General features: G+C 38.6%; 1 protein-coding gene across 2 annotated transcripts in view; it reads right to left on the reverse strand.

Annotated features, from left to right (window-relative positions):
• Nucleotides 1–27,463, reverse strand: part of TENM2 (teneurin transmembrane protein 2) — a 514,050-nt gene that overhangs the window by 77,418 nt on the left and 409,169 nt on the right. For both annotated transcript variants that reach the window (XM_086758660.1, XM_086758659.1), the window contains 3 exons: nt 9,944–10,138; nt 4,690–4,890; nt 3,023–3,208 (listed from right to left, as the gene is read on the reverse strand). In XM_086758660.1, the coding sequence (XP_086614786.1) occupies nt 3,023–3,208; nt 4,690–4,890; nt 9,944–10,138 (582 nt within the window). The remainder of the gene's footprint in view (nt 1–3,022; nt 3,209–4,689; nt 4,891–9,943; nt 10,139–27,463) is intronic.

The raw sequence follows: 27,463 nt of genomic DNA on the forward strand, positions 1-27,463 counted from the left end.
ATAAAATGTATTTTGGTTCGTATATAGAAACCTGGGCTTTTTTTCTCACCAACTAGATGGATTGGTTCTAAGGGGGCTTGGCCTGAAGTCACTGCAATCAAAGCAAATTCTTCTACTGACTTCAAGGGATTTCAGAGTAGGTGTAGCAATAAATGGAAATTCAGAGTAAATAAAATCTCCTGCAGGATTCACATCTTTCTGCTTGAAGACCACATGGAGAAATTCTCAGATGCCTTGTGAGGTAAGCCTGGCCATTCATTGCTCCTGAAGACCCAATACAACATTCAAAAATTCAAACTACATACAGGGAAGGGAGAGGTTCAATCTCTGCTCATCTGCTACTTTATTCTGGCCTGGCCTGGCTTTACCGTAGGACAAAAAGACTGTGCAGTTTGCCAGGTACCTTCCAAACAGGACTAATCCAAGGGCTTTGGAATAAAAAAAAATAATAAAAAAATCAAGGTTTGAGTACATCAGATTTTCATTCTTGCATATTATCTTTTTAGGTGGACACTCCTCAGTGTATAATGCTGACATTAAATGGTCTGTCAAGCTTTCAGTCGAAAGTGAAACCATAAAGGGAGCACTCTAAATGAGTTCCCGTAAAATTTAAGTGCACTTTAGTTCTTCACACTAATGTTTAAACATCCTCAGCAACTCATCCTTGTTCCAAAGTATCAATCCACTTTAAAGGCAAATTTTCCAGCAGTAACTTCTAGCGTTTTTTGTACAAATACTGACAAAAATTAGTTCGACCATCCTCATCCTCCAAAACCTTTCTGTTTCAGCCCCACGTGAAACGGACCAATGGGATCCAGCTCAGCTGTCCCTCTGAACTGAATTCCATGTCTGGCATCGTGTTCTGTGGTTCTGTAAACGGCGTCACAACCAGGCCTGACAATACGAATACATGAAAATTCTCAGTAGTAGAGGCCTCTCACAAGAATATACACGTGTCTTATGACTGCACAAACTCAATATACAATAACTGGAAGGGCAACCTGAATTTTTTGCCTTAGTCTCATCTTTGTCACAGGTGGACCCACATGAAGTTTCAAGGAAATCTTTCTAACACATAGCAAACAGAAAAAGCTTATGCATATTTTAATCACTTTAGCAGTATCACGCTTCCTCTGAAAAGAAGATTTTATTTTATATATATATATATATATCAATAATAGGGAAAATATTTATTTCACAGCTCTGAAAACGAGAATAAAATTCTCACTTCAGAGTTCAGTAGTTCAGCTTGTAATTTTCAGAATGCTAAGACAACGCTACAAGGCACCTTTTTGTATGCACAGTAATAGAGACTTTAAACACGTTAATTATCTCTAAACACAGGCATATTACTAAAAGATTATAAAGCAAAACAAATTTTGCACAAACCAGCAACTTTAAAAATAACCACTTATTAGACAATTTAATGCAAAAATATTTTTATACTAGGCATTTTGTAAAGATTTGGGAAATACTTAATATGAAAACAAAATGCCTGGATTAATCTAGCAGAGATATGTTGATATGATGGAAGTGAGAAAGCAATTGTGAAAAAACACTCTGCATCTATGCTGGTCACAAAGTGTTCAGTCATAAAAGCTTTGATTTAAATCATATTAGCATAGCGTGGTGGAAGCAGCACCACTACATCAAAGGATACACCCCAAAAATATGTATCTATTTGTCCTTTTTTTTTTTCTTCACTCCAATAAGAGTACACTTTTAGTTTCCAACTCGTATCGGAAAAGGTTCGTATATCCAGGGAGAAATCAGAGGGGAATGAAAAAGAAAAACAGCTTGAGCGATGCAAGAATCTCACCATACTTAAAAGTAAAGAAATAACAATTCATTTGTAATAGGACTGTCCCATTAAGGTCCCTGACTGCCATGAAAATCTCAATTGACCTACTCCTTTTCTTTGTTATATTTACCACTTTAAGATAATTAAAACAATATGACCTTGGATTTTGACTCACTAGGTTTCTTTTAAGATATACAGAATAGTAATCCAAAAATTATTTGGAGAAAAGTACACTTGTCTGAATCTCACATTGTCTCAGCAGCTGGATTCTCTTGTTCCAGGTAATTTTGCTCAGACTTCTCAGAAGAGAAGTGATCACACAGAATTTTCCATTTTTCCGTTACAGCATAGAGAAAATAACAATTTTTTCATTTGTTTTCAGTAACTTTACAAAATAATCCAAATACACTACCTGACTGCTTGTAGAAACAAAATAACAACTGGAACAATTAATTTCTCTTCAGAATAAATTTTCAGGCACAGTAATTGAGAGGATGGATCATCACTGCTTTGTGTAAGTAAAACCTTTTTGAACTTCCCAGGCTGACACATCACAGCCGAGATGCAATTGTGTTAGTCACGGCACGCTGTGCAATGCCGATGCTGTGCTGAGCAGTGTGCTATTAGGAAAGGGTACAGCAGCATGCAGCACTCCCGACGGGGCCCTCCCATGCTGGGACTGTCTGTATGTAAACACCATGCCCACTGTCACAGCACAACACAGGAGAATGCCAGGGAGCTATTTCTGTAACACCAGGAACACTTATTCCTCCACAACTTGACCCCTGCTCTGTGTGGTGATGGTGGTGATGTGTTTCAGATGTGATGTAAAATAGCAGGAGAGCACTGATGCATCAGCCCAGGAAATTAAAAAAGATGCCATTCACACAAAGGAATGTTTAGTTAAGTTTGAAAATCTCGACTCAGATGATACCGTGACGGACCATTTGTTACATCTTCACTTACTAATGTTCATTTGCTGCAGAATTTGTTGGCGGTGGTGGTGTTTTTTTTTTCCTACAAATCAGTTTGTTACTGGTTTTAAACTGTTCTACGAGCTCATCTGCATTTCGGCAAACACATTTTGACTCAGAGATAATATTTGAAAGCACTAAGGTCCTTAAAGGAACAGCCTATTACAACACACAACAGTAACTATGTCTCTACGATTTATGAAAAGAAAGCAATATGTGCCTGTTTCGGTGCCTGTCGTTTGCCTACCAATGGTGCAGTGCTCCCCATTCCAGCCCTCTCTGCATTCACATTTCCCATCTTTACAAGTTCCATGCTCTGTACAACGGGGATGACACACGCGCTGGTCACACGCCACTCCTGTCCACCCTTCTTCGCAGCGACACGCTCCGCCAATGCACACCCCGTGAGTGCCACAGTCTACAGAGCACACTTCTAGGAGGAGAAAAGAATAAAGTTACAGCTCGCTGGCGGCAACGGGGCAGAAGCAGCAATCTGGTCGTGAAGGGAAAACTGAGTAAAAAAAAGGTATGTGTTTGCTGAAAACTGTATGCTGTCAAAAGCTGGCCTGTTCATATTCACATCAAAACCAGTGTTTAACTTTTGCTTAAACCCCCCCTAAATTAAATTTAAAAGTCATTTTAAATATCTGCTAAGATATGCGGGACAAACTACTGTAGAGCTGCATCCTCTATTCAGATACAAACAAGTTTCAGAGGTGGCTTCTGCAACGCCCATCAGCAGTGCAGAAGGGGAGCTTGAGCTCTGTTTTACTGAAAGCTGAGCCTCTGGTGATTTTGATACAGATGATTTGCTAAGAATGAGACTGAAACTCCCCTAAAACTCATTCAGCAGAGAATGGTGACAACTCACTTAGACTCTGAGAGTGACAGGTAGAAGACACTTTCAAAGGAGAGATTTTGGAATCCTATTACTAACATGGTCAGTTATGTGCTGCCTTACTCCAAAAAGTCTTCTACTGCTCTTTGCCAGCTGGAGTTGCAGAAAAGCAAACAGAGGCTCTTTTGCCTCATTCACCAAAGAAACTGACGGTGAAACTCTCATTCGTGATTTTTTTCTGGCTGCTGATGCATGAAGCAGAAAAAATACATCTTGATATTCATTTCACTGGTGGGTTATTGTAAGTCATTAATCTTAAAAAATAACTGAATAAGTGTGAAAAATGAAAATATTATTTTGAGATTTGCTTATGGCCTACAGCTCCATCTCAAGGTCCAGCTTACAATTTAAATGCAAAATTCCCAGTATTTTTTTTTCTGCAGAATAGAATATTAGCTGTCTTATCAAAACTCTTTCTCTTTAGCTCCTTCTGTTAGAATAATCAAGTTTTACAACAGTAGCTTTGCAGAGCATTAAGTTTTTTAGCCTACACTTCTATGACTGCTTTTTAAGTGTCTCTAGTTTTATATTTGCTTTTAAAAATATTCCATGTAAACTGAAAAGGGAAAATGCCCTTTATTTGAAAAGAGATTTTTCTGCTTTGTGATAGCAAACCCCCAAAACGTACTTAATTGTTATGTTCTCCATTCCTCAACTGTTATGAGCGTATTTATAAACTGCGGCAGTTTCCATTTACAGCTGGGAAACAGATGTGAAGCACTTCAGTAACTTTATCAGTCCAAATGAGGGTCAGGATTGGAATGAAAAACAAACTCCAAATTTGCACCCCCTCACCCACCAGCTCACAGTCCCAAATTAAGAATGTTACAAAAATAGTATCTGAGATATAGACATGTGTCTTAGATAATTAAACAGGACGAAACGTAACTAGACAGGACCAAATACGTTCCAAAGACCATTTTCTAAACTATTTGCATTTCAAACTTGTCATAGATAGTAACATTTTAAGAAAACAGAAATATTATTGCAGAATCGGAGAAAAATATTTTTCTTACCGACAGAGCAGTCAGGACCCATCCAGTTGGGATCACAGGTGCAAAGACCCGTGTCAGACAGGTAGGTACCATGCCCGCTACACTGGTCTGGACACTGGGCTCTGGGAAGCTCACAGTTTATTCCACCCCAACCTGGGCTGCAGAGACATTCTCCATTTACACAGACTCCGTGGTTGGAGCACGTTGGATCTACGCAATCAACTGCAGAAGAAAATAAAAACAGTGTGGAGAAAGGTCAGTTCACACATTATGATGTTTGGAAAACATGCAGATGCATGCTCAGAAAAATTTATAGCACTGTGATAAATAAAGCAAATTGATGTATTTCCTCAAGTCATATTAACACCTGGTCTAAGAAAGGGGAAGTGCAAAGTAATTTCTGTTTTACAGTAGCTCCAGATAAAACAAGGTGTGACTGAACAACGAAAGCTTACTGCAGGAATGCTGTAGTGAAGAAGCACAAAGACTTTAAAATGACAATTAAATATACATAATAAGAGTTCCACACACAAGCATTCAGCTGGGGACATTTCTTCGGAAATCCTCTGAAGTTCCAGTGACTCATGTACTATATTTAAATAGCAAAATAAAAAACACAACTGAATAAATTACACGTTTTAAAGGACATTTTTCTCTGGAGTATCTTCATCAATACTGCCATCATTACTATTGAAGTGTCAGAATAACATTATGATATCCACTTTAAGTACCTAGAACTCAAAGTACCAGTGGCTTTCAGCTTCATTTAGACTCCTAAATTATTCAGGCACTTCTGAACATTTGATTTGCGTTCCATTGGTAGCTAAGCTGTGAAAGTGAGAGTCTTAGTTACTTCATCCCATATTCTAACCAGCAGATAATTCCACTTAAAGAAATAAAGAAAAACAGATATAGATACGGATTTTATCTTTTTTCAATTCAGAAATGACAGAATAAGAAAGTGAAAACAGTTACGATGGAAAAGCATCCAGTGAAATTTCAGTTGCCATTTCAATCCTGATAAATCAAGTTATGAGCTGTCTTTCAAATAAACTCTATCAGTAACATCGTGGTTTTCCAAATTTTTATCTTATATTATGAATTTGTGTAAGTATACTATGCTCTACCTCAAATACCAACATAGAGGCTTTGCCAACTGCCTTTTGCTGTGGAATGGAGGGCCGAGGTCAAAGTCATGTCCTAAATAAAACAAATTCATCTCACGACTGGTATATATTAGCTCACAACAGAAGGACCAAGAATGATTGGCATTTTCTCTTGCAGCTCCAGGAAGATCTGAGTTTATAATGAAAGTGATTTATCTCTCATCTTTTCCAAATTGATCCTTCTAAATTAAGGCAGAGACATTTTCACTCTACCTTATGTGAACAATCCTTGATCTTTCAAATCTCAACTTTTCTATACACAGAGTCTTGTCAAATTATTTTATGTAGTTGCAGAACATCTAAAGTAAGTACATAGATTAGCTATAACAGAGGATTGAGGCAGGCACTTTTAGAGATGGAATAACACGAGTTATCAGAATAGTTTTGATTTTAATTCAGATTACAGTAGTACAGGAATAAATTACTATAAAAATTCTTGCATTATTTTCATTTTAATGATTACATAGGCTATAGTTTTTTCCCTCTTTTTTAAGATTTAATGCTGAGTTAATTGGACATGAAAATACTATAATGCAATTTTGTACTTATACGTAAAGCAAGATTGTTTCGTGGTTCAGTTCAGATAAGATTTGACAAATTTATAAATTGTTCTAAAATTATCATATGGAGCTTATGAGAAACACCACCTTCTGCTACATAAAGTATGTGTCTTTCTCCTGCCCTGAACTACAGTATTCATGTAGCTGAGAATTTCAACAGAATAAGCCTACCAACACCCCTAAGATCCCAATCTCCCGTTTCACAGAATAACACACTAACCCCCTTTGTCCACTCTTCTAAGCAAATATACTTTACAGTTGTTTTGTTCTATCATACGGGTAAGTAACAGCTTTCAATGTTTAAACTGCAGAGAGTTTTTCCTTTGAACTCAAACCCTGCCCTGTTTTAATACATGCTCTCACACTTACCATCGTGGGCCAGATCCTCAGCTGCTAATTTAGCATAAGGTGATTACCTGTAACAGCCACACTGACTTAAGCTGCAAAGGTTCTGTCTCCACGTCTTCCGAAGGGTTTACAATGGTATTTAATAAGGATCTATAAATGGAGCTTCTCTGGTGTTTAAACAAAGGAGGACGCGCCTTGGCAAGTACGTTAGAGTTAAGACTCGCAGGCCCTCGGCAGCTCAGATCATTAGAGCTCATTTAGTATTGAGCCCTCCATAGACTTGACAAAAAAGGTACTGAAAGCAATTTAGATCCCTAAGGACAAAAAAGGAGGTCAAGGAGCTTTCTGAACAACATGTACCATAAAACCCCCAAAGAGCCATGAATTACACTTATGAAGTTAAATGTCATTGAAAAATGACTCGACCATGACACCGACAAGAAAACCACCCTTAACTTTAACCTAATTTGGCAATTTCACTTGTCTCCTCCTAAACCAGACTGAATGAAACCTGACAAATATGCCACTTCATCTTGTGTGCAAATTTATTAATAGAACAACAGTGTTTATGCTGCAAAAATTGTGCATCACAAATATTGATTTCAGTGCCACTTTCATTTCAGGTAAATTGCTTAAACAATATGACCATGATGAATATCAGAAACAAAAAGCTAACAAGGAAGGAAAAAAAATGCTGACCCACTTGTTCTAATTCAATATCCTACTTGGAAAACGGAGAATGAATCAACCTTCACCATTCCTCTTGGAAGCTCAAATCAAGACAGGAAATTTATGCTATAGAAATACAGATATATTTATTTGCATCATTCTATCATTAGAAAGGTAGAACTTTAATTCATGCAAAACCTTTAAATAAGACCAGATGATTTCCTGCAACTGGAGACACACCACTTCATATTATACCCTTTTTCCCGTAACTCTTGAATTAATGTGAGAATTATGTACAAACAAAATGGAATTTTAGAATAGAAACCTGATGGCTGGTTTTTATTTATTTGTAAATCAATTTATTGAATTATTTATTGCCCAATGATGTATGCAAAAGGTTATTTTAACCTTTCTTGTCATGTTATTGGCCCCTTCCAAGTTTGCACTCAATATCTCCTGCCTTTGTAATCCATTTCTTTTTATAAAACCCCTTATCCGTTCAAGCACACTGTTGATTAAATAACATATATCATTTCACCTCTTACAGTAATTCACCTCCCCAAAAACTTTGTTGACTGACAACGTTTTTCTGTTTTTCCAACTTTGAATGGTATTATTTGCCTTTGCAAAAAGATAGGCACGAGCTTCTGTAAACTGCTCTGGAGTTGATGATGTGTTTGTTTCACCCATCTCAAACTTTCACTTTAGCATCAGCTGAATTAAGCACAGGAGCCTTCTGTTACAGAGTGACAGGGGGTTCAAGATGTCTAGCTCAAATATACCACACCCGTTCTAGACAACTGAAAATAGAGAGAGAATTCCATGGATGTAGCTGGAAATTACAACCAAGATGATGGAGCAACTGCTTACAAGGTAAAATTTACAGAATCAAATGAAAGAAAGATAATTTTAGGCCACCTACCACAGTCTATAGCAATACGAGCACTTGTATGACCACACAGAACATGATGAAATGTATATGACTAAATTAGACAAAGCAAACAATTGCAGGTAGTACCAGAAAGAGCTTCTGCATTCCTGGGGAACAGACTGGATGTTGTGGAGCATGCTAAAGACAGCCCTTTGCAAATTTGATTTCCATGGCAATGCTAGCTATAGCAAGGCATTTCAGATATTATTTGAGTATTTCCTATAATCATGCACTCAGGTGAACTGAGAACTATCAATTCTAGGAGACAAAAAGCACATTACAGAATTTTCTGGATATAACTTAAAACGTAACCCATTAAAAACAACGGAAAAACTCTTTTGACTTCAGTTGAGTTCTGTATTAGAGCTGTAATAACCAGTGCTGTGAAGCTTTCTTGGAAGGAGATGACAGGAATGAACCGAACAAACAGTTGCAGTGTTGGCAGTCCCACTAGTGAGGATCCCTGCTTTTTTTTTTTCACTTTTAGCAAAGTAAGTTCACTCAAACTAATGTAAGATCTTGTCCTAAAGGCAATGACTGCAGTCTACACCCAAAGAATAAAATCCTTAGTAGTTAAGATCCCAGTAGCTTTTTTCCCTTTGTTTTCTGATGGGAGAACCAGCTGTTTACTCTAGGGTAAGATAAAACTCTATACTCGTGGTGGACAGCTCTGCATTTCACTCAGAATACTCCATAGAGACTCCTTTAGTCCTAATATCATGCAGCTCCATTCCTATCACTTCAGTCCTCAAACTGCTCCTACTTTTGGAGGATTAATAAGCTCTGGAATGTCATCATAAAGCAGCTTCACCTATTACTGCTCTGAGGATGTGCCAAGGTAAGCTGAAGTGTCTATTTAGCAAGTGTCCAAGGAGTTAAATTCCCTTTTAAAACCATACTAATGCATTTTAAAAAGAAAAGCATTCTAATTTATGTTGTGCATTACAACAGAAAATACTGTGAATAAAGCTTATACCAAGCTTAATCTATGACCACATTCTGCATGGGTTATTTTATTAAATTTGCATATTCTACGTACACAAAGACTTGAACAAATTCAACAGGAAGAGCTTTTCTGCATTTAAAGGACAGCTGTCATTTCTGTGTGCCATCTACCTTTCTTTAATCCCACAGCCTGCAGTAACAGGAGTAATTTGCCCACATGAAGTCTGTAAGTAACACGGATATCCAAGTCTTTCAAATTTGTTTCAACTACTGTCTGAACAGTGACTGGTATGTTTGCTTTGTGAGGAGCTACAGCTATACTATTTTGTCTACCACTGCTCCTTTTTCCTCTGTGTTTTACATCTAAATTGTTCAATAAACACAATCTATAAGAAAAGATTTCAGTCTTCAACAAATGAATTGTTCAGGTTGACTCGTGACAGACATTCTTAATGTTGCAGAACAACGCTTAAACAAGGCCAGAAGTTTTGTCCAAACTTTGATAGATCAGTAGAATTGTGATGGACTTTTTTACAACAACTGTTACAGTAGTTTTATATTTTTTTTCCCGTTCTTTCCTTTTTTTTTCCCCCTACCCATGAAATAACTTAAAAACCCATAAAACAAACTCCCAATATAGAAAGAAAATGTCCCACCTTCTTCACAGTTTTCTCCTTTATAGCCAACAGAGCAGACACAGTTCCCTTCGACACAGGAACCGTGACCTCCACACGAGGGATCAATACACTGACTGATGGGCACATCGCATTCCGGACCTTTCCAGCCACTGTAGCACAAGCAGGTGCCTTTAGAGTACTGACCATTGCCACTGCACAGAACCGGGCAGGCAGCTGGAAAATCGAACGAAAGAACAGCAGCATACAGGGTCACACATGTATTCAGGTAACAGTGCACTAAAAATCCACTACCAAATACTTACACATATATTCAGATATATTAATTTACTGGGAAAAAAAAATCTAAGACAATTTGTAGTAGTTCAGTTCTTTGTTTCTGAAAGAAATAATTTGATTACTATTTAATAAAGTATGCATGTGTTGGGCATTCTGAGAATACAATTACAATTCTTTATAGACTATTGATGACGTTTGGGATAACTCATGAAGTAATGTGAACAGATCAGAGTCTGACATTACTCTGCTTTGTCCCACTAGTTAACAACCAATTTTCACAGACAGCAGAACACAAAACATTCATTTCCCAGGACACTTTACTATACAGCATCTTTCTTCTTTCATAACACTTTTCAAAATGTAATGTCTCCAAAATTTTTTAGATCCTTTGACTTTTTTTTTTTTTTTCATTTTAAGAATCTTAAACACAGGAATAATGCAAGCTTTCATCTACCACAAATGCACCTTGCCACCAACATCCCAACTGAACCTTATTTTCCCAAATCCCTGAGTGACTGCTTTTACCCTCTGTGTATTGACAAGAAAGCACCATTAACCCTTATCCTTCCCTCTCATATTATTAAGGGGGTAAGACACGTCCTGAGCAAATATTCATTTATGCAAATGAAATGAAGCCTATGAATAATAAAGGCAGTCAGCAGGTCTTGGATGCCAGGAATCTGATGTTGTACATATGCAAAGCAATAGAGAAAATGAAAAGGTTTATTAAAAGCCAGTTGCACATAAATGTTACGCGAAGGCATATGCACACTCCTCTATGGCCACGTCTCCCAACATGGCAATTTGTGAACTTGCATGCCTACCGAAGGCTGAATGTGTGGCCACCAGTCAGAGAAATGGGAAAAAGAACAGAGGAGTAACAGAAAATGGGAGTAATGAAGTGAATCTTTGAGAAAAGGCACACTTTTGTGCTCTTCTCTCTGACATGGTTTAATAAAGACAGAAAAGTATTTCCCTGTCTTTTCACCCCTCAAAATAATTAGAAACTAACAGTTAGTATTACAGTGCCAAAAAAATACTCAAAAGCTACTATTAATCATTAAAAGGTCCTAATGTCTTCTGGCTTCTATTATCCTTTTAACCTGGACGATCAAGAAGAACCCCAAGTAATTGATTTCCTACCAAAACATGTGTAACTGTCCAGTTAGACAACTTCTCTGCTGTTCAGTACTGTAACCCTTATTAATCTTAGCGGTCCCATTGATCTGCTGCAAAAACACATGTCAGGACAGATTTCTTCAAGAATTTTGTTATTTGAAATAGGAAAAAAAAAATCAGAAAAAAAATACATTCAGAATTTAACCTGAGACGTTAGGCAAAATTTAGAGTGCTGATAATTATTTCAATTAAAACTATAGGTTGATGTGCCACGTATCACATGTATAATCTTTTTTACCCTATTTTTTTTCTACAGTAGAATAACAACAAAATCGGTATGCTGAAGTCTGGTGGTTTTTTGCTACTCCTCCTATGTTTTAGGGCCACATTGTCCATTCTTTGGTAGGAATAGGACTTCATTCTGCTTCACTCCTGGTGTTCTCTCTAACTATGAGTCTTATTCAATCTTTTTCTTCCTCATTCCAATGAATACCTTGAATAAAGTATAATTTCCAGCATCATTTTCCAGATTTCAGGTATGACATACGTTCACAAGTGCTTTGCTGAGTTCAGTGAAAAAGATTATGCTAACGTTATACCACTTTTGCTTTTTGCAGATGGTTTCACACTTAAGTTTACTGAACCAGTCGGACTGAATTTCAAATACAGACAAATATCCATTATGTCCATACTGCACTCCAGGACAGCCTATTTTACATCTTTCTGCATATCATCGTTAAACATGTTTCCATGATAAACAATATTCTGAACTAGTAGCAACTTGAATGCCATACGACTAACTATTCCTTCTGTCTGCATGCTTTCCAGCGTGGAGTCTAATCTCAGTTCCTCAGCATACACTGCTTTTCACTGCCAAGATATGCTCGCTGCTGCTACTGCAAGTCATACAGGTGAGCCAGAAAGAAAGGGATCAAACAAGGTACACTTCTTCTCTTCAGGTATGAAGACCTGGGGGCACAAACAACTCCTTTCTCTGTAACTCTTCATTTCATTATTTGGGCTGACTTTGATACATTTTTTCCCAAATCGCTGTAAGAAAGGCAGTCACACTCAGTCCTGCTCTATTTGCCATGGTGTTGAGGATCTGGAGTTGAGAGATCAGAGGGCAACTTGTCCTGAAGACCTGGAGTAATCACAAGTGGCAAGTTTCTTGGTGCCACCTTCTACACCCTGACACACTGTAGAGGTACTGTTCCTTTATCTGGGCCTCATTTTAACACAATGATACCTCTCTCCAGAACAATGCACCTCTCAGCTCCTGTATGTGGTGGTTAAGCTTGTGCAGTGTCTTTGTTCAAGCTCACCACAGAAGGTAGCAATATTGTTAGATGCAAATTCTCTACATGCTTCTGAGCCACTGCAGAGACTCAACATTATCATTATTAACGGTCGTTCAATGTGGATTCTCCAACTGCACTGGGATACCAGCACATGGCTTGCTTCTGCCCACCAACCTCCTCACCATGCTGTGACAAAACAGCAGAAAAAGTTACAAGACGGTGCTGGGTCTTGGGCTAAAGAGCTCCACAGTAGTTTCTTAGTGTTCCCTTACACTGCCATGGTGCTCCAGAAATTTAAGTAAAGCTGAAAGCCATATCACAGCTTTTCATTCCTCTCTTCATGCTTCTGCCAGGTCAGAGGTCTTGCTATGGCTCATAAATCTATTCAGTCCTTGTGAAGCTTGTGTACAGGCTGGACAGTAATCTGCCTTCAGTGGTCTGCACTGCAGTATGCGCTGCCAAGATGTTACTGACACCAGAATTTACTTTGGACAAATGAGAGAATCTGTCATTTAACCTTAGGGATGAAATGAATACAGTTAAGATCAAGACACTTACAACCTAAAGCCACAAAGTTTAATCTACAACCCTCTGCTGGAGTTATTCTACAAACTATATAAGAAGAATATCACCGAGAATAAGAAAAATGACAGAGGTTCTTGGTCAGATTTTGGCATTTCCAAGACTGCCATGTCCCTAAGATTGAAGGAGAAACATGTGTCGATCGGGGCTGAACTACGACAACATGTAAGCAAGAACGCAAGCAAATGTAGGTTATAAGAAGCTGGCTTATCCCTGCTGTAAGAAATAGCTCGTCATTAATGTTTCTACTACGGGTTTACAGGCTGTCCTAAGTGAGGAACAGGGAGAAAAGCAAGCTGCTCTTCCATAGAAAACAGAAGCAGACAGTCTAAAAAGAGGTTTGCTACGCTTCTTTGCTAGAACACATTGCTGCACAGCAAGACCCAAAACAGGCTACCCTACATCCACGTGGCTTCAGTTAAGGTGCAAACAACTCAAGACTCATCTGGAGCTCTTGTTATCTAGGACTGCTTATTGTTCCTACATGAAGTGGATGGCCCCTATTCCAGGACAGAATTGGCCATTCGAAGTCTGTTGAAGGAGTGTGAAGGAAGGTTGGTTTCTGTAATGGAACAATCAAGTTGCATCTCATTTCTGCAGACAGACAGACTGCATAAGGATAACCACGTAACACACACCAGCATTGTCGAAAAGCAGAGCGAGGTCTTCAGGAGTAGCTGTGGCAACACTCCAGTGAGGTAAGCACAAAAGCAGATCTCTTGAGTGACGTTTGCATAAGCACAACAGGTAATAACCCCAAATGTGGTTTTGGTGATGTGATTCTGCCCTTCAGCAGTATTTGAACAAAAAAATGGACTAGGGTCTTAACACAAGTCTCAGCTGACCAGTGCACACTACAGACCTTTGAGTTCTGCAGGCTGCACAGACTTAAGAGCACGAACAGGGCAGGAAAGACCAGCCAAACACCCGTCTGAAAGTTCTCTCTCTAAAGGTTACCTTTGGATAGGTATTTTAGAGTAACACTAATATCCCCTGCTGCATGAGGAAAGGTGATTTGGTAACAGCCTACCACACATGGACTAGGAAGGGAGATGGTGAGGGATAAAGCCCAAATGGTCTGGCATCAAAAGAGACCATTTTTTCCAGTGACACCTAACATACAGGCGGGTATCCCAGCTGCAGTCTGTGTAATGCTCCTTTCACCCACCCTTATGATATTCACACGTACGTACTCACCAGAGGTGTTCTTCCAGAGCACGGCAAGAAACCAGTAAAGGATATCTGAGGTGTCAAACTCTTGGAGGCTGTTGCAGAACTTGGTTTAGATACACAGCTGCTTGGTTGAGAGGCCTTTCCCTTGCTACTTGACGTTCCAAACAGGATTTGAAGGCAGAGTTCTGGCTTTTTTCCTGTTGCTGTAGGGCAAACACTACCCTGGTGCAGAGAGAGTCCTGTACCACGAGGATCTAGGCTGTCACTTCTCTACTGCAGACTTTTTTCAGTTCCTCCTCATAAAATAGACAAATTGGTATAGCTCTCTTCAAAGTTATCTGAGTTTCTAGGCACAAAAATATGTAGACTTGAAAGGTTTTTGAACTTGCATTTGCAATGCTTCCCTGTCCTGGACCGGGTCACAAGCAATGTCCTTACATCGCTCTGATTTTGCAAGTAGCTCAGTGTTACATCCAAAAGTAAATTTTCAAACAGGGCATAAGAAGGTTAGCTTCCTTTGTGCCACCTACAAACTTATTCAGATCCCAGACAAGCTGTCAGGAGTCATCCCATATCAAGTCAAAAGTTTTCAACATATGTACCACAGATTTTGTGGCGAGATGCTCATGGCAGGTTGGTGAGGGGAGTCATTGGTCTGGATGGACAAAACTGCATCAAGCCTGTTGGGGTAATATTTGAGGAAGTACCAGAATGGTTGTATCCACGATGCCTGTAAGCCCTAATCTCACATATAAAGCGGAAGCTTCTTACCACAAGTTGGTGTGCGTAACAGATGAGCTTGACTGCCTACTCACAATGTAATTAGTAAGGAAAACAAGGACTTAGTGAAGTGCAAGTTTAAAGCTGCATTAAAAGAGCACTTAAATATCATCTGAAGTGCTCTTACATCCTGAGTACTGCTAACTATTCCATCAACCAATTTTAGCAAGATTATCTGAGAAGTTAAAACTCACGGAAGAAGATTCCCTGACTGAACACATAAAGAGACATCATCTGCTGTACAAAGTCCTAACACAAGTTATCTCTAGAGTCTAAAGAATTTACTACAGAAGCATCAACAACAGTTGAGGAAGAGTAAAAATTGTACCTATCTGTTGCATGCCACCATCAGAGCTGAAATCCTGCGTAAAATGGAATTTTGGTTTGAGCCATTACAGCGTTACTTCCATAATATGAACTCTATACAAACACACAGATCCAGGGGAAAAAAAAAAAGCATTCTGAAGAAACACAGTTTATACTCCTATGTAAGATATGTTCAGCCCTTGTTGTACTGTACTGAACCTTGGCAGACCTCAGAGAAATACAGATTATTTTTATCTGTAGATGTTCCTACATCCTCCATCCTCCTTCCAGGAGGAGGAAATGAGTTTCAGTCCTGAAACTTGTGATTAAGAACACAGATTAAAAGAAATGTGCCTGATAGCGTATGCACTTTCAAAACTGCATAAGGATCACCTGCTCAGTACATGTGCTCACATACTTGTATGTCCACTTGCTGCACTGCTACTCGTATGACCCAACAGTGGAAGGAATGGACTAATATTAGCATGCACAGCACTTGTTGAAGCTTACACAAAGTTCGCTTGGAGTCAGACAAAACCTTGGTTCTACTTCCAAATACATGGACACATTTTGAGTCTTCTCATCAAAAAGAACTTGCAAATTTTTGGCGTCTGGTTTTGCTCAAACAGTTCTTCCCTTTACTTATCGGTGCAAGTCAGCCCAGTGGCCCTACACTTGGAGGAAGTCATCATGTATCACAAAAGAGAGTCAATGTTTTTCAGTTCTTTAATACAAACATATATTAACATTCTATAATTGTCTCTCAAAAATCTCAATCTGGAGATGGGGCAGTTTTGATATGCTCTTTGGAGAAATTTCTAGTTATGTAAGAAAACAAAATACACACTAGCACAACAGAAATGAAGTCGTTGTTTGTTTCACTGACCACCGGGAATTGTACTGAAGGCAGACGCAGACCAAACTTCTTACCAATGAACCTTAACAATGGACATTCGGGGTGCGGTTCCTCTAAGGGATAACTCAGATTAACTCAGACTCTGTAATCGCTCACACTTGGACTTCCTCTTAGCAGAGACTGCTACTAACCTGCTGCTGCTAAGAGATTAGGCATGATTTTGCCAGCATATAAAGAACAGATAACATTGTTTGTAACAATCTAATCTGAAACCCAAAACCACATTCCAAGTCAGCTCCAATCTGGAGTAGAAATACAGGAAAGATCCAAACTCAATGGATATATGAGTATTCTTATTTGTAGTTTAAAAATATAATTGTTTTGTTTGACATTTTCCTTCATATTTTATGTTTAAACTTATTTTCATCAACTGAGTGCACATTTCAGTACTTGTCTGCATGCCTGTTAGTTTTAACTGGAGTTCATTTATGGATATGAAAAACTGAAATACTTTCTAAGACCACTCCATGGTCTATGCTGTTTCACGTTTACTAGTTTACGCTATTTGGAGGCTACTTTCCTGTTAAGAAGCTGCTCCCAGAAAATCATTCTGGAATGGGAGATGGAAGGAATCCAGGCCCATTTCTCTCATCTGTTCTTTAAGCCTCACAAATGTGGTATTTGCATGGTCAGTAAGGATGGTGTTTGACTCGACTGCCTGCTCTTCAGAGATGACTAACTTCCATCTGGCTGGAATGTTCTTAAGAACATTGATAGGAAGATCTATAACATCTTTTAGGTTGCTCTAAGACCTTGTGCTCTTCCAAGACAAAGTAACCTTGTAGAAAATTCACCCACAGACAGAAGGATGAACAACTATGAATAACTGTTACTGACGTTATATGCTTTATTAGCTACTTCATGAAACCATGTAGCTTGACTACAGGCTACACAAATAATTTTAAATATTTAATAGTAGTGTTACTCTATGCTTGCAGGCATCAGGTCAGTATTAAGATGAAAGGTACAGCCCTTCAGAGTAGTCCTGGTCTGCAACCCTCCCTTTGGTTGCCCAAACCCAAGCCTTCCCCAGCGCCCCTGCCTAGCTCTGTAAAACTACACATTAGTACGCTGTGTAAAGAGATTCACAGGAGAATTTCCAGAAGGACAAAAAACCCATCAGGTGTGTCAAATCTCTGACATTCAGAAACCATTTGGGGAAAGCAGCACATGCTGACTTAAGCACTAAAGTATGGATGCTTTAATTAATCCGGGGTGAATTTAATTGCTTTAGTTAAGTGGAAATCGGGTTAAAAATGATGCACAGCATGCTGGGGTGTGTTAAAAACATGACATATGAGTTAGATGAATCGATAAATTAAAAGCGCACAGATGTTTTAATTAAACCCAGGAAAGTTAACGAAGATCACTAGAGACTTTTAAGCCTATGATTAATTCAATTCATTTAAAATACCTGTAGAGATATGGGGATGTCTCCATTTTGGGAGTTACAGAGGTTCTCAATCGATAAGTACTTAAGCTGTTCTCCCAAAAAAATGGTAGGATTTTTATAAAAGTCACTGAACAGCATTAATTGCACAATGAATACTTACATTCTCCTAAACACTCAGCAAACATTTGCTTTGGACAAAACGTATCCAAAATGTCATAGTTTCTCATTCTCTTCAGTGTGATCTTATCTGTCAAAAAGACAACACTTGCTGTTCCCTCCTCTACCATTCTACAGAGTAGCTATTTCCATTAGACAACTGTTTTGCCTACAACTGTTACAAAAAAATCTATGTAATAAATATAAACATATCTTCCCACACTATCTACCAGCAATTTCTAGAACCATACTGAACTTTTAAAATGTTCTCCATGGGGCTGGTCACTTGATATAAGAAAATACTGCTTCATGAGCAGACTCAATATTTTAAATAACAATAACAATGCAGTCTGTAAGAATAGGGAAAATAAATATTAAGCAAATGTCAGATACATTGGAATGAATTTAGTGGTGGATTGAAAGGCCTGAAGCCCTATTCCTGCTAGTGCGAAGATGAGCTTAGACAACCTAGCCAGCCATCAACACAGATCTGTGTCTTAGCTCTCAAAAGAGACCAAAGTCCTGAGGGGGGCCCGAGGGGGAAGAGAAAAAGGTCTCTGTACTCCCTCACTGGAAAAGCCACAGCCGAACTTAAAACTCATTTTCTACTGATACAAAACAAACTAAAATTTGAGACAGAGAGAAAAGAGGACTTTTGAGTTCAGCTAGACACTTGAAAGATCAGCTAGCTGTGCCAGGGTTCAAACGTCTTGAGGACTTTCTCTTGTCAGGACATTCTGGATTCACACTTTTTCAACCTATTTGTTCCCCCTCCACTATCTCAGAAGCTCTGCAACTACCATTACCTATAGTAAAGGAAAGATTGTAGATCTCCATGCAGTACACCAAAATAATCTGCAAAACGGCACACTGATTTGCAGCCAATCCAGTTACGGTCCTCCCTATCTACTGAATCGTTAAAGAGCAGCAGCCTTCAATTTCTTTTTCATATGCATCAATTCATTCAAGGTAATTGAAATTACCCTGCACTGGTTTTGGTTTTCCACAGGACAATGTGACTGATTCTCATATATTTTGTGTCTTTGAAAAGAAAGGGAAAAAAACCAAACAAAAACCTCAAACAAACAAAAAAAAAACCCACAAAAAAAAAAACGAGAGAAGAATTCTTTTCTCTCTGCATGATACATGAGGGACTGGAAGAAAATGTAGATGGTGGATACAAATGTCCTGCAAACATTGCCTTGCAATCTAAACGTCTTTTTCTGTGGGAACTAGTAACAAATCAGAGCTGTGAAATTCCTGCTTTAGCTATAAGCAGCAAAGTTGATACAACGACAAGAAGATGCAGAGGAACAAATGTTACTTTCCACCAACAGATGGAAATAAACAGATGTTAAAATCAACTACTGTCACAGAGAAGCATATAGATCTTCATTTGTATGTCTTGATAACTTCATCACTAGAAAAACTGAGGAGGAAGGCAAACCCAAGCTATTGCAAGGTTTCAGTAGCTATTTCAATGGGAAGAACCAGTGAGGAATCAACCAGGTGATGCTTCAAGCTCACAAGCAGCAGCATTAAGGACAAACACCAAATACCAGAATTACCATTGCAAACATATGTGTTGTGATGTGTGACAGAGAAGCACTAACAGCATGAAGTAATTTATGCATATAGAAGAAAAAATGAAAGACTGAAACACTTCTTCAAATATTTTCAGTAAGATTTTACACGATACCCAGAGAATGGTGTAAAAATGATTACTCCTCTGGTAACGGTTTAGCTCAGGTCAAACGGCAGTGCAGCAGATGCAGGACTGCACCCATGGGCTGCAGTACTCAGGGTACTTAAAACCCAGACTGCTGTGCTCTCACTTCAGTTACTATTTGCCTTACTAAATTTACCAGAAAATATTTAAATCGTAGCATGATTAATTGCACAGTTCCATGTTAGCTGCAGATATTTTAACATTTTTCTACACTCAAATTTTTTTTGGTTTGTTTGAGAAAGTGAAGGGGCATGGCTTGAATTTAATCTCATCCCAATAGGGTCAAAATACAGGAAAAGATCTAAATTACAGGTTCAAATCCAGGTATAATGCTGGTATGAAAAATGTCTGGCATGCTGAAATGTGAAGCTGTGATTCAGGGCTGCTTCTCTTATTCAGGAATGGCATTGTCTAAGGATCTCTTAACAGCTGTATTTCTATAATGTGATTTACAACATCACTTAATCAGAGTTGCTGCAATGACATTTACCATCATTGCAAGGACTCCGAGATGATCCCAACACAATTGCAAAGACAAACTCTTAGCACTTAATGAAATAAACAAACACCAGTACAAGTCCATGGAGACAATGTAATCTAAAGCCAAAACGTAGATTGCAACACAATTAAATAAGCTAACCAATTAAACACAAAAACAAATTACAAAACATACATCACAGTGAGCACAATTCAGCTCAGCAGAGTACAGTTACAGCAGAGAGATTCTTAGGCACCAATGGAAGCATTATAAGATTGAAAGAAAGATTTGTGGCTTGCAGAAACTAAGCCGCACAATGGTTTGCATCCTGCATGTATTCGTATGTATGTCCACCTGCTCGCTGCACCGGGAACCTTTTGAAATACTCCATTTATTGGAATCCCATTGAAACAGAAAATATTTGTGCAAATAGATGTGCTGTTGCTGCACATATACAAGAAGGAGAAAGATAAAATGAACTTAGTGATAATAGAGCAGGCTTTGAAAGCAGCTATGAGAGATCAAATGAATCTACCCAGCTTTTAATAGGTATGAAAATATTGCTATAATGCTGTTGAAGAAAAATCCATTAATAAGATTTTACTGTGTTTCCATATGCTTTTCATCTTGGACATAAGCAAACTTCCTTATCATACAAAGCCAATAACACTCGGTTCCAGTTTGTAGGCCTCAGCTACAGCACTGCCTGTGGCTCTGTCTTTGCTCTCTGAATTTCTGCAGGCTGCGTAACGAGAGATCAGATAAAGACGCACTCACGTTCACTGAAATCAGAGACTCAAAATTACTTACTTGCCCATTTCTCTTCACCTATCATGTTTTGTCCAGCAGTGGCATTAGGAACTTTTCTCAGTTATTTCTTTCCTGCTTCATTACTGAATTCCTCAGCATTCCCCATTTTTTTCTTAATCCTTTTAGTTCTGTCTTTGAAATTTCTCCTACAGCAATATGTCTATCTTCTTAACTGCATCACTAACCTGCAAGCTCTTTGGGAAAAGGTGTCATATAATTTCAAGTTCATATGTGGCAACTTGAATTTAGAAACACATGAAAGGGCAACACAACACACAGGCACAAATTTGGCTGTATGTTTACTGGTGCTTTAACATAGAAAACAAATGTTCATAAGTTTCTATACTAGATGCAAGTATTGGGTATATTTTAACAAGATTTAATAAACACATTAAAAAATTTTAAAGCATTTTTGCTGCCCCGTAAAGGCAGACCTATAACAAACAGAAGGAAGGAGATGTTTCAAAACAATAGGAGCGTCCCCAAGTGAACTTATTCAGGACAAGCTCTTCTGTATAAATTCTTTATAATCTTGAATTCAATGCTGGAATCAGCAGAAGTTATAAAAAATTTAAGAACGAGAAGTTCATGTTTTGTTTGTTGAAATCTGTATTTTTAAAGTCTGGTTTCGCAAATATTCACAATGCTAAAAGTAGCTCCTGGGTCCTATTTCAACTGTGAAAATATTACCTTATAAAGAATGCAAAGGATATGAAGCACCAACTTCTAGCCCGGCACAGGCTAGGGAGAGATCTGAATACTCTTATCTCACTGTCCTGTTACTAACAGCACTTGCTGTGCAAACGCCTGCTAATACTCGCATTTCATCTACAACCTGCTATAGGGACAGGTACACGTTTTTAGAGTAATGAAATGTTAGCATGCTAAACGACTTGTGTTATAACATACATTTAACAAGGTGTCTGTTGTAGGATTCAGGAGTCCAGACTCTCCAGTCCCCTGTTGTTACCTCTAATCTCTGATAGAGTCCATGAGGATTGATGAGGAAAGCTGCAGACCAGAAACGACGGTTCCTCTGCTCCATCCCTTGTCACACTACTGACTGCGTGCCTTGAGCCCCTTTTGGAGCCCTGATCACTAACGACCAGAAAGAATTCAGCCTGTGACCCCTTCGGTTCTTGGCTCCTGTTTAAATTGCCAATTAAAAAGAGTTGGAGTGGTGGATTTTGTGTTGGTTCTACTTCCCTACCTGACACTGGATCAAAGCTACCACCTCATTTCATGCAGGCAAGCTTGCAGCTGATAAATGGCAATGACTGTCAATCATTGTCAAAATAGTTTACATGTCCATTTATTTATTCTGTAATTATTTTAGGCACAATTGATGATATAAAACCCTTTTCAGAGTGTACTGCAGCTCTGTAAAATAAGAAAACTGAGGGCAGACAGGCAAGCACTGCCCTGTACATAGAACTCACTGGAAGGCAAGTGAAGACATGATCAGTTTGCTAGAAATGAAAAATACCTGCTAATAAAATATGAGACTGGGAAAACACGAAGAAAATTTATAACAAAGGCATTTTAAGGTACTGAGTCAGAAAGGTGGGAAGTAGTGGAGAGAAATATTGCCAAACACAGCCTTCTCTGTTCAAGCACCAGAATGATGCTTCCACCCACTCTGAGAGAAGATTTGAGTGACAAGCCAGGGCTGTGCTGCTGCTGCAGCACATACGTAAGTTGGCACACATATACACATAAACACACAAAACCCCAAAACAAACCCACCCAGAAAGAGATACTAAAAAAGAAGCTGAATATGCTGAATTTTGTCAACTGCAAGAAAGGATGTGAGATATGCGTGGGTGACAAGTCATGAATGCAGTATTTCCAAAGAAAAGAAGAAAAACACTTCTTTTTTTTTTTTAAAAAAAAATAATATGGTGTAAGTGAGGAGACACGCTACGATCAGGAACTCACAAAGTGCTTGCCAATAAAGTTGTTATTTCTCCAATTCCTCTTTTCTCTCAAGTCCACTATTTCTTAGCCCTCCTTTGCATTCTTGCTTTATCACAGCGGACAACACCATTGTTCCACCTGTCACTGAGGTTCATAATCTGGATATTATCTTTGACTCATCTGTTTCCTCACCTCACATTCAGGCTCTGACAAAGTCTTACAGATGTGTTCTGCATTCCGTCTCTTTGTCAGAATTCTTGCCCTAGCTTTCAGTAAATAAAATCTTCATTAAATCAACACATTTTTCTTCAGCATTGACAAATTCAGTCTTCTTCAGTCTTGTTGGTGTGCAACTGTGCTGCAAAAATCATGTTGTTAATTTGTTAATCTAACCTTCAGCTATGTGGCTCTTCCAGTCCTGTTTCAGGTCCTTTCCTCTTATCACATAAAACATGAACTTTATGCTCCAACTTCATTTACAGATCTGCTTCACCCCAGACTGCTCACTGCTAGAATTGTGACTTCAGCCTCTCTGTGACTTACAGCACTTTCAAAAGTCAAATTTTAAAAGAGCTTTTTTGAGCTTTCTCCTAGGCTCTGTCTCCTGTGGAGGCCCCATTTTCCCTCCCCTGTCCACATGATGTTATCTCTCTGCCCCATTACCCCTCTTTAAAACTGCTTTTTACTACAACATTCCCCAAAACTGACAACAGTCACACTGCTAGTGTGTTTGTAACACTGAGTATCACATTTTTTTCCTTAGATATCCATAACTTGTGTTGACATGCTAAACTCCTGGAGCTTGGTGCTGTTTGCTGTTTCTATTTATTTGTTTTGTTTGTAAAGCACTATCACGATAGATCAGCTTTAACAAGTACTATCACTTATTACAATTGCCTTAATGCCATAACTATGGCATTTTCCTACAATGTCGTTCCTCTCCTGCTCTTTTCTCTGCCAAACCAATCTGCTTTGTGTACCATCGCGTTTAATCCAACCTGCTTCTCTTGTCTAATCTATACTCTGTTATTGCATAAATTTGCAGTGAGTCACTTGAGTAGTACAAGGCGCACAATCACCAGTTTGACTGCACCACGGAGGACCCTAAGTGCTGCCTCACCATGGGTCCCATCTCTTCTGCCAGGCAAAGCAGATCGGCGGTTCAGAATCACATCTCACCTTTCCCTTCAACGTCCAGCGAGCTTCTGTCTGCTTGCACTACTTTCAGTTCCTAAAATTTCTAGCCAAGCTACGAAGGCAAATACTGTTTTCTTTAGTCACATAGAGAGTTACCAGCACATGCCGGACAGCTTTCATCCATGTAGGCCATGTGCTCTACAGCAATGAACCGAGTACTGAATTATTTGGCAAGATGCACTCCAAAATTCATGTTTTCCCCACCGCAATCACTCCCAGAACCTCTTATGCCACTGGGAGCATTCTGGACACGGCACTAAGAAAAGTTTCGAGCAGAGTATTCAAGGACAAAACCCCATTACTTTATGCACTACTGCCCAAGCAATAAGCCTCCGCATAACCTCAGAGCCAGAAGAGCCCCAAACAACTGAAATTTGAATAACAACTGAGGAAAAGCAAGAGTTGCTACTTCTAGCAATTACACCTTACTTACCTAATAATTGACAGTTTTTAACATTTTTATACAGAGATTAACAGTACACACATCACAAAGAAAATGGCAGTGGTAGGAACTCAGTGTGGTGCGAGCAATCATCAGAAACAGCAAATCCATTAAAATAGATTTAAAAATAAATAGACTACACTTTACAGCTTAGTAACTATTTCAAACTAGATGTTGCAAAAGAAATAAAAAGAAATTGAAAAAAACCTACCCTTCTTTTTATACTTATTAAAGTGGCGCCGTCCTTTGCCAGTAAGCCAAAAACAAACAGAATGAAAATAAAATAATGAAAAACCCACACAAGCAGAACAGGAAAAGAAACTGCGAATAACATAAATCTGAATCATTAGAGTTCTTAAAATCAGATTAAAAAGTCAACTAATCAAACATGGTACAAATTTCTGGTTTAAAAAAATCCCAAAGCCTTCAATCCATTTAGATTAAAATATTAAACATGTTTCTTACTGCATTGCATAATCAACTAAAAGAATCTGCTAAACGGCAACCTCATGGCAGCTGACATGAGCTACGTGACTCAGTTTTTTTCCTCCTTTTACAAATTGGACACCATCTCTTAACGTACTATGCTCATCTTGTCAATGTAGAAATCCCATGTGATGGCACAGTGTCTCACCTTTTCAGATTAGCTAAACACGCTTGTGATGTAAATCCTGGTATTTTATAATGTAAGATTAAAGGAGGCTCTGAGTACATTTGCAAAACAGTATATGACAGTGTCTTTGGAAGTATTTCTGTTAAAGGAGTGGAAGAGCTGCATGCCCTGCAAATACATTATGAGATGAAAAGCAAGTATAGCGAACTCTGAGTCACTTCCAGGAACCCAACTCATTGTGAGACTGAACTCTACAAACGGTGAAAAGCAGGACACGACAAAGGACGCCTACTTGCAGATTCACCACAGAACTTGGCAGCTGAAAGACCAAACTATTATCAGACAAACAGTGGGACATACTTGGGTGGTTATGTCACAGAGGTTACAGAAAAACAGAGATGAATATAAAAAAGTGACAACACACCAAAGTAACACAATCATAGCTGCATTTCTGATTCTTCAATTGATCCTTGGCCATCGCATCGCTTCTTACCAAGAGCTCCTATAGATAATTGTGGACAGAAGGGCACTCACGGCGCAGTTCAATTTACAGCAAATCCTCCACTGGCTGTAACTATACACATTTGTTTTATCAGGACACATCTCCAGCCACTGAATTATCTTTTGATTACTAGATTTTATTTTTCTTTATATGCTACACTTAATCCACATGAGATTAAAATATATCATTATCTTCTCTGTATGTTAGATGGAACTCCTAATTAAGTTAAACTCCAAATGATTTCAAAGGGAGTTTTGCCTGAGCAAGGACGGAGTAAATCTGTTGATATTGGCTACCTGAGAATAAGCTATTTCCACAGATAAGAGTGAGAAATTAAATTCTTCAGTATTTGGCAAGAGTGTATGAGAAGGTGAAATTTGTTCCACTCCAATCGGAATATGAAAGTGTATTTCAGCCTGTGAGCTCGGCCAAAAGTTCATCTCTTTCTAATAATTTTCATGGTATTTTCCTGGAACTAATGGATCTGAAGTAAAATCTGTGCTGTCTCTCATAGATTTCCTTCATTTTTATCTTTTAGAACTACACAGATGGAGTAAATTAACAGAGGGAGTACCTGAGTGCTGTCTGCAAATAGTTTGCAGATGAGTCCTCTCAAGATTGGTTGCCTCTGATGCCCTCAAGATCAGCCCTGTAACAGGGGATTCACTGGTATAAGGGATTATGCTTCCTATCTATCAAACTTGGGTTTCACCCAATGTGAAGCTCTTACACTGCCGTGTTATTGCATGAACCAAGTTCTAAAAGCCACCTAAGGAGCTTGTTCACATTTTCTCCACATTTCTCTGTTTGAGTCTTGCCTCAAATTATTTTACAGTGGAGAACTGAGACATTGAAAGATGTGTTCCTAGGGAAATAAAAAATCAGATGGAAATAAAATCATTATCCTTCCATACTTGTGACAGCTTAAACATAAATTTAAAATGACGGTAAATGTCTATTAAACATGTGTCCACAGATTTAATATGCTAGAAAAGATTTAATTCTCTCTCTCATTATACTGTGTTTCAGCATGCATACAATCCCAGTTTTGATTTCTGTCTTCTGAAACTGCTCTCTCATTCAATTAGCATTCAAGTAAGCAGAAAAATCTGTGGACATGAGAACAGGTATCCCAGTGCCTGTGAAATGGGTGAGGCATATGGCCCCTGCACCCTAACTCAGCCGCACTCTTCTGGGTACATCCCATAGCATAGCGACGTGCAGCTATGTGCTTGCACAGAAACATGAGAGTTCTGTCAACACACCCATTTTGTAAGTTTAAGTAGTTTTTCAAGCTTCTTTGTTCTTTAGAAATACCATGATGTCTGACAAGAAAACAGTTAAGAGCTGAAAAAAGCTTCCAAGGAACCATTTCTGCTTTTGATGGGAAAGAGACAACACAGAGAGGACAAAGCAGAGGGAATGTACTGAGGGTAGGAGATGCCTGACAGATACAGTTTGACAGGTACTCTATTAAAAAAAGCTGTTTAACTGCCATAGCCTGAATGAAGTATTTTCTAGCGTTAACACAGAATACAGTGTTACACAGAGCTTCAGCAGCCAATGCAAGATTGCTCCACAACTCAAAATGCAAATGAATTGATTTGATGGCCATGTAGGTGTGAGGAGTGGCAGTGAGGCACACAGTCAATGCATGCACACTTTCACAGGTTAACACCACAGAAACGCATACAGCTGTCAGCGTGTATTTATACCACACATTATCACACCTTTTACTTTACTTTGTAATACAAATATCTCCTCTAGATATTTGCCAAGTGCCTTAATTTCTCAGGTAATCAGACAACAAGCACGCTGTATCTGGAGCACTCTTTAAAATGAGTAGGA

This window comes from Chlamydotis macqueenii, chromosome 14 (assembly GCF_036417535.1).
Source record: "Chlamydotis macqueenii isolate bChlMac1 chromosome 14, bChlMac1.mat, whole genome shotgun sequence".
NCBI lineage: Eukaryota > Metazoa > Chordata > Aves > Otidiformes > Otididae > Chlamydotis > Chlamydotis macqueenii.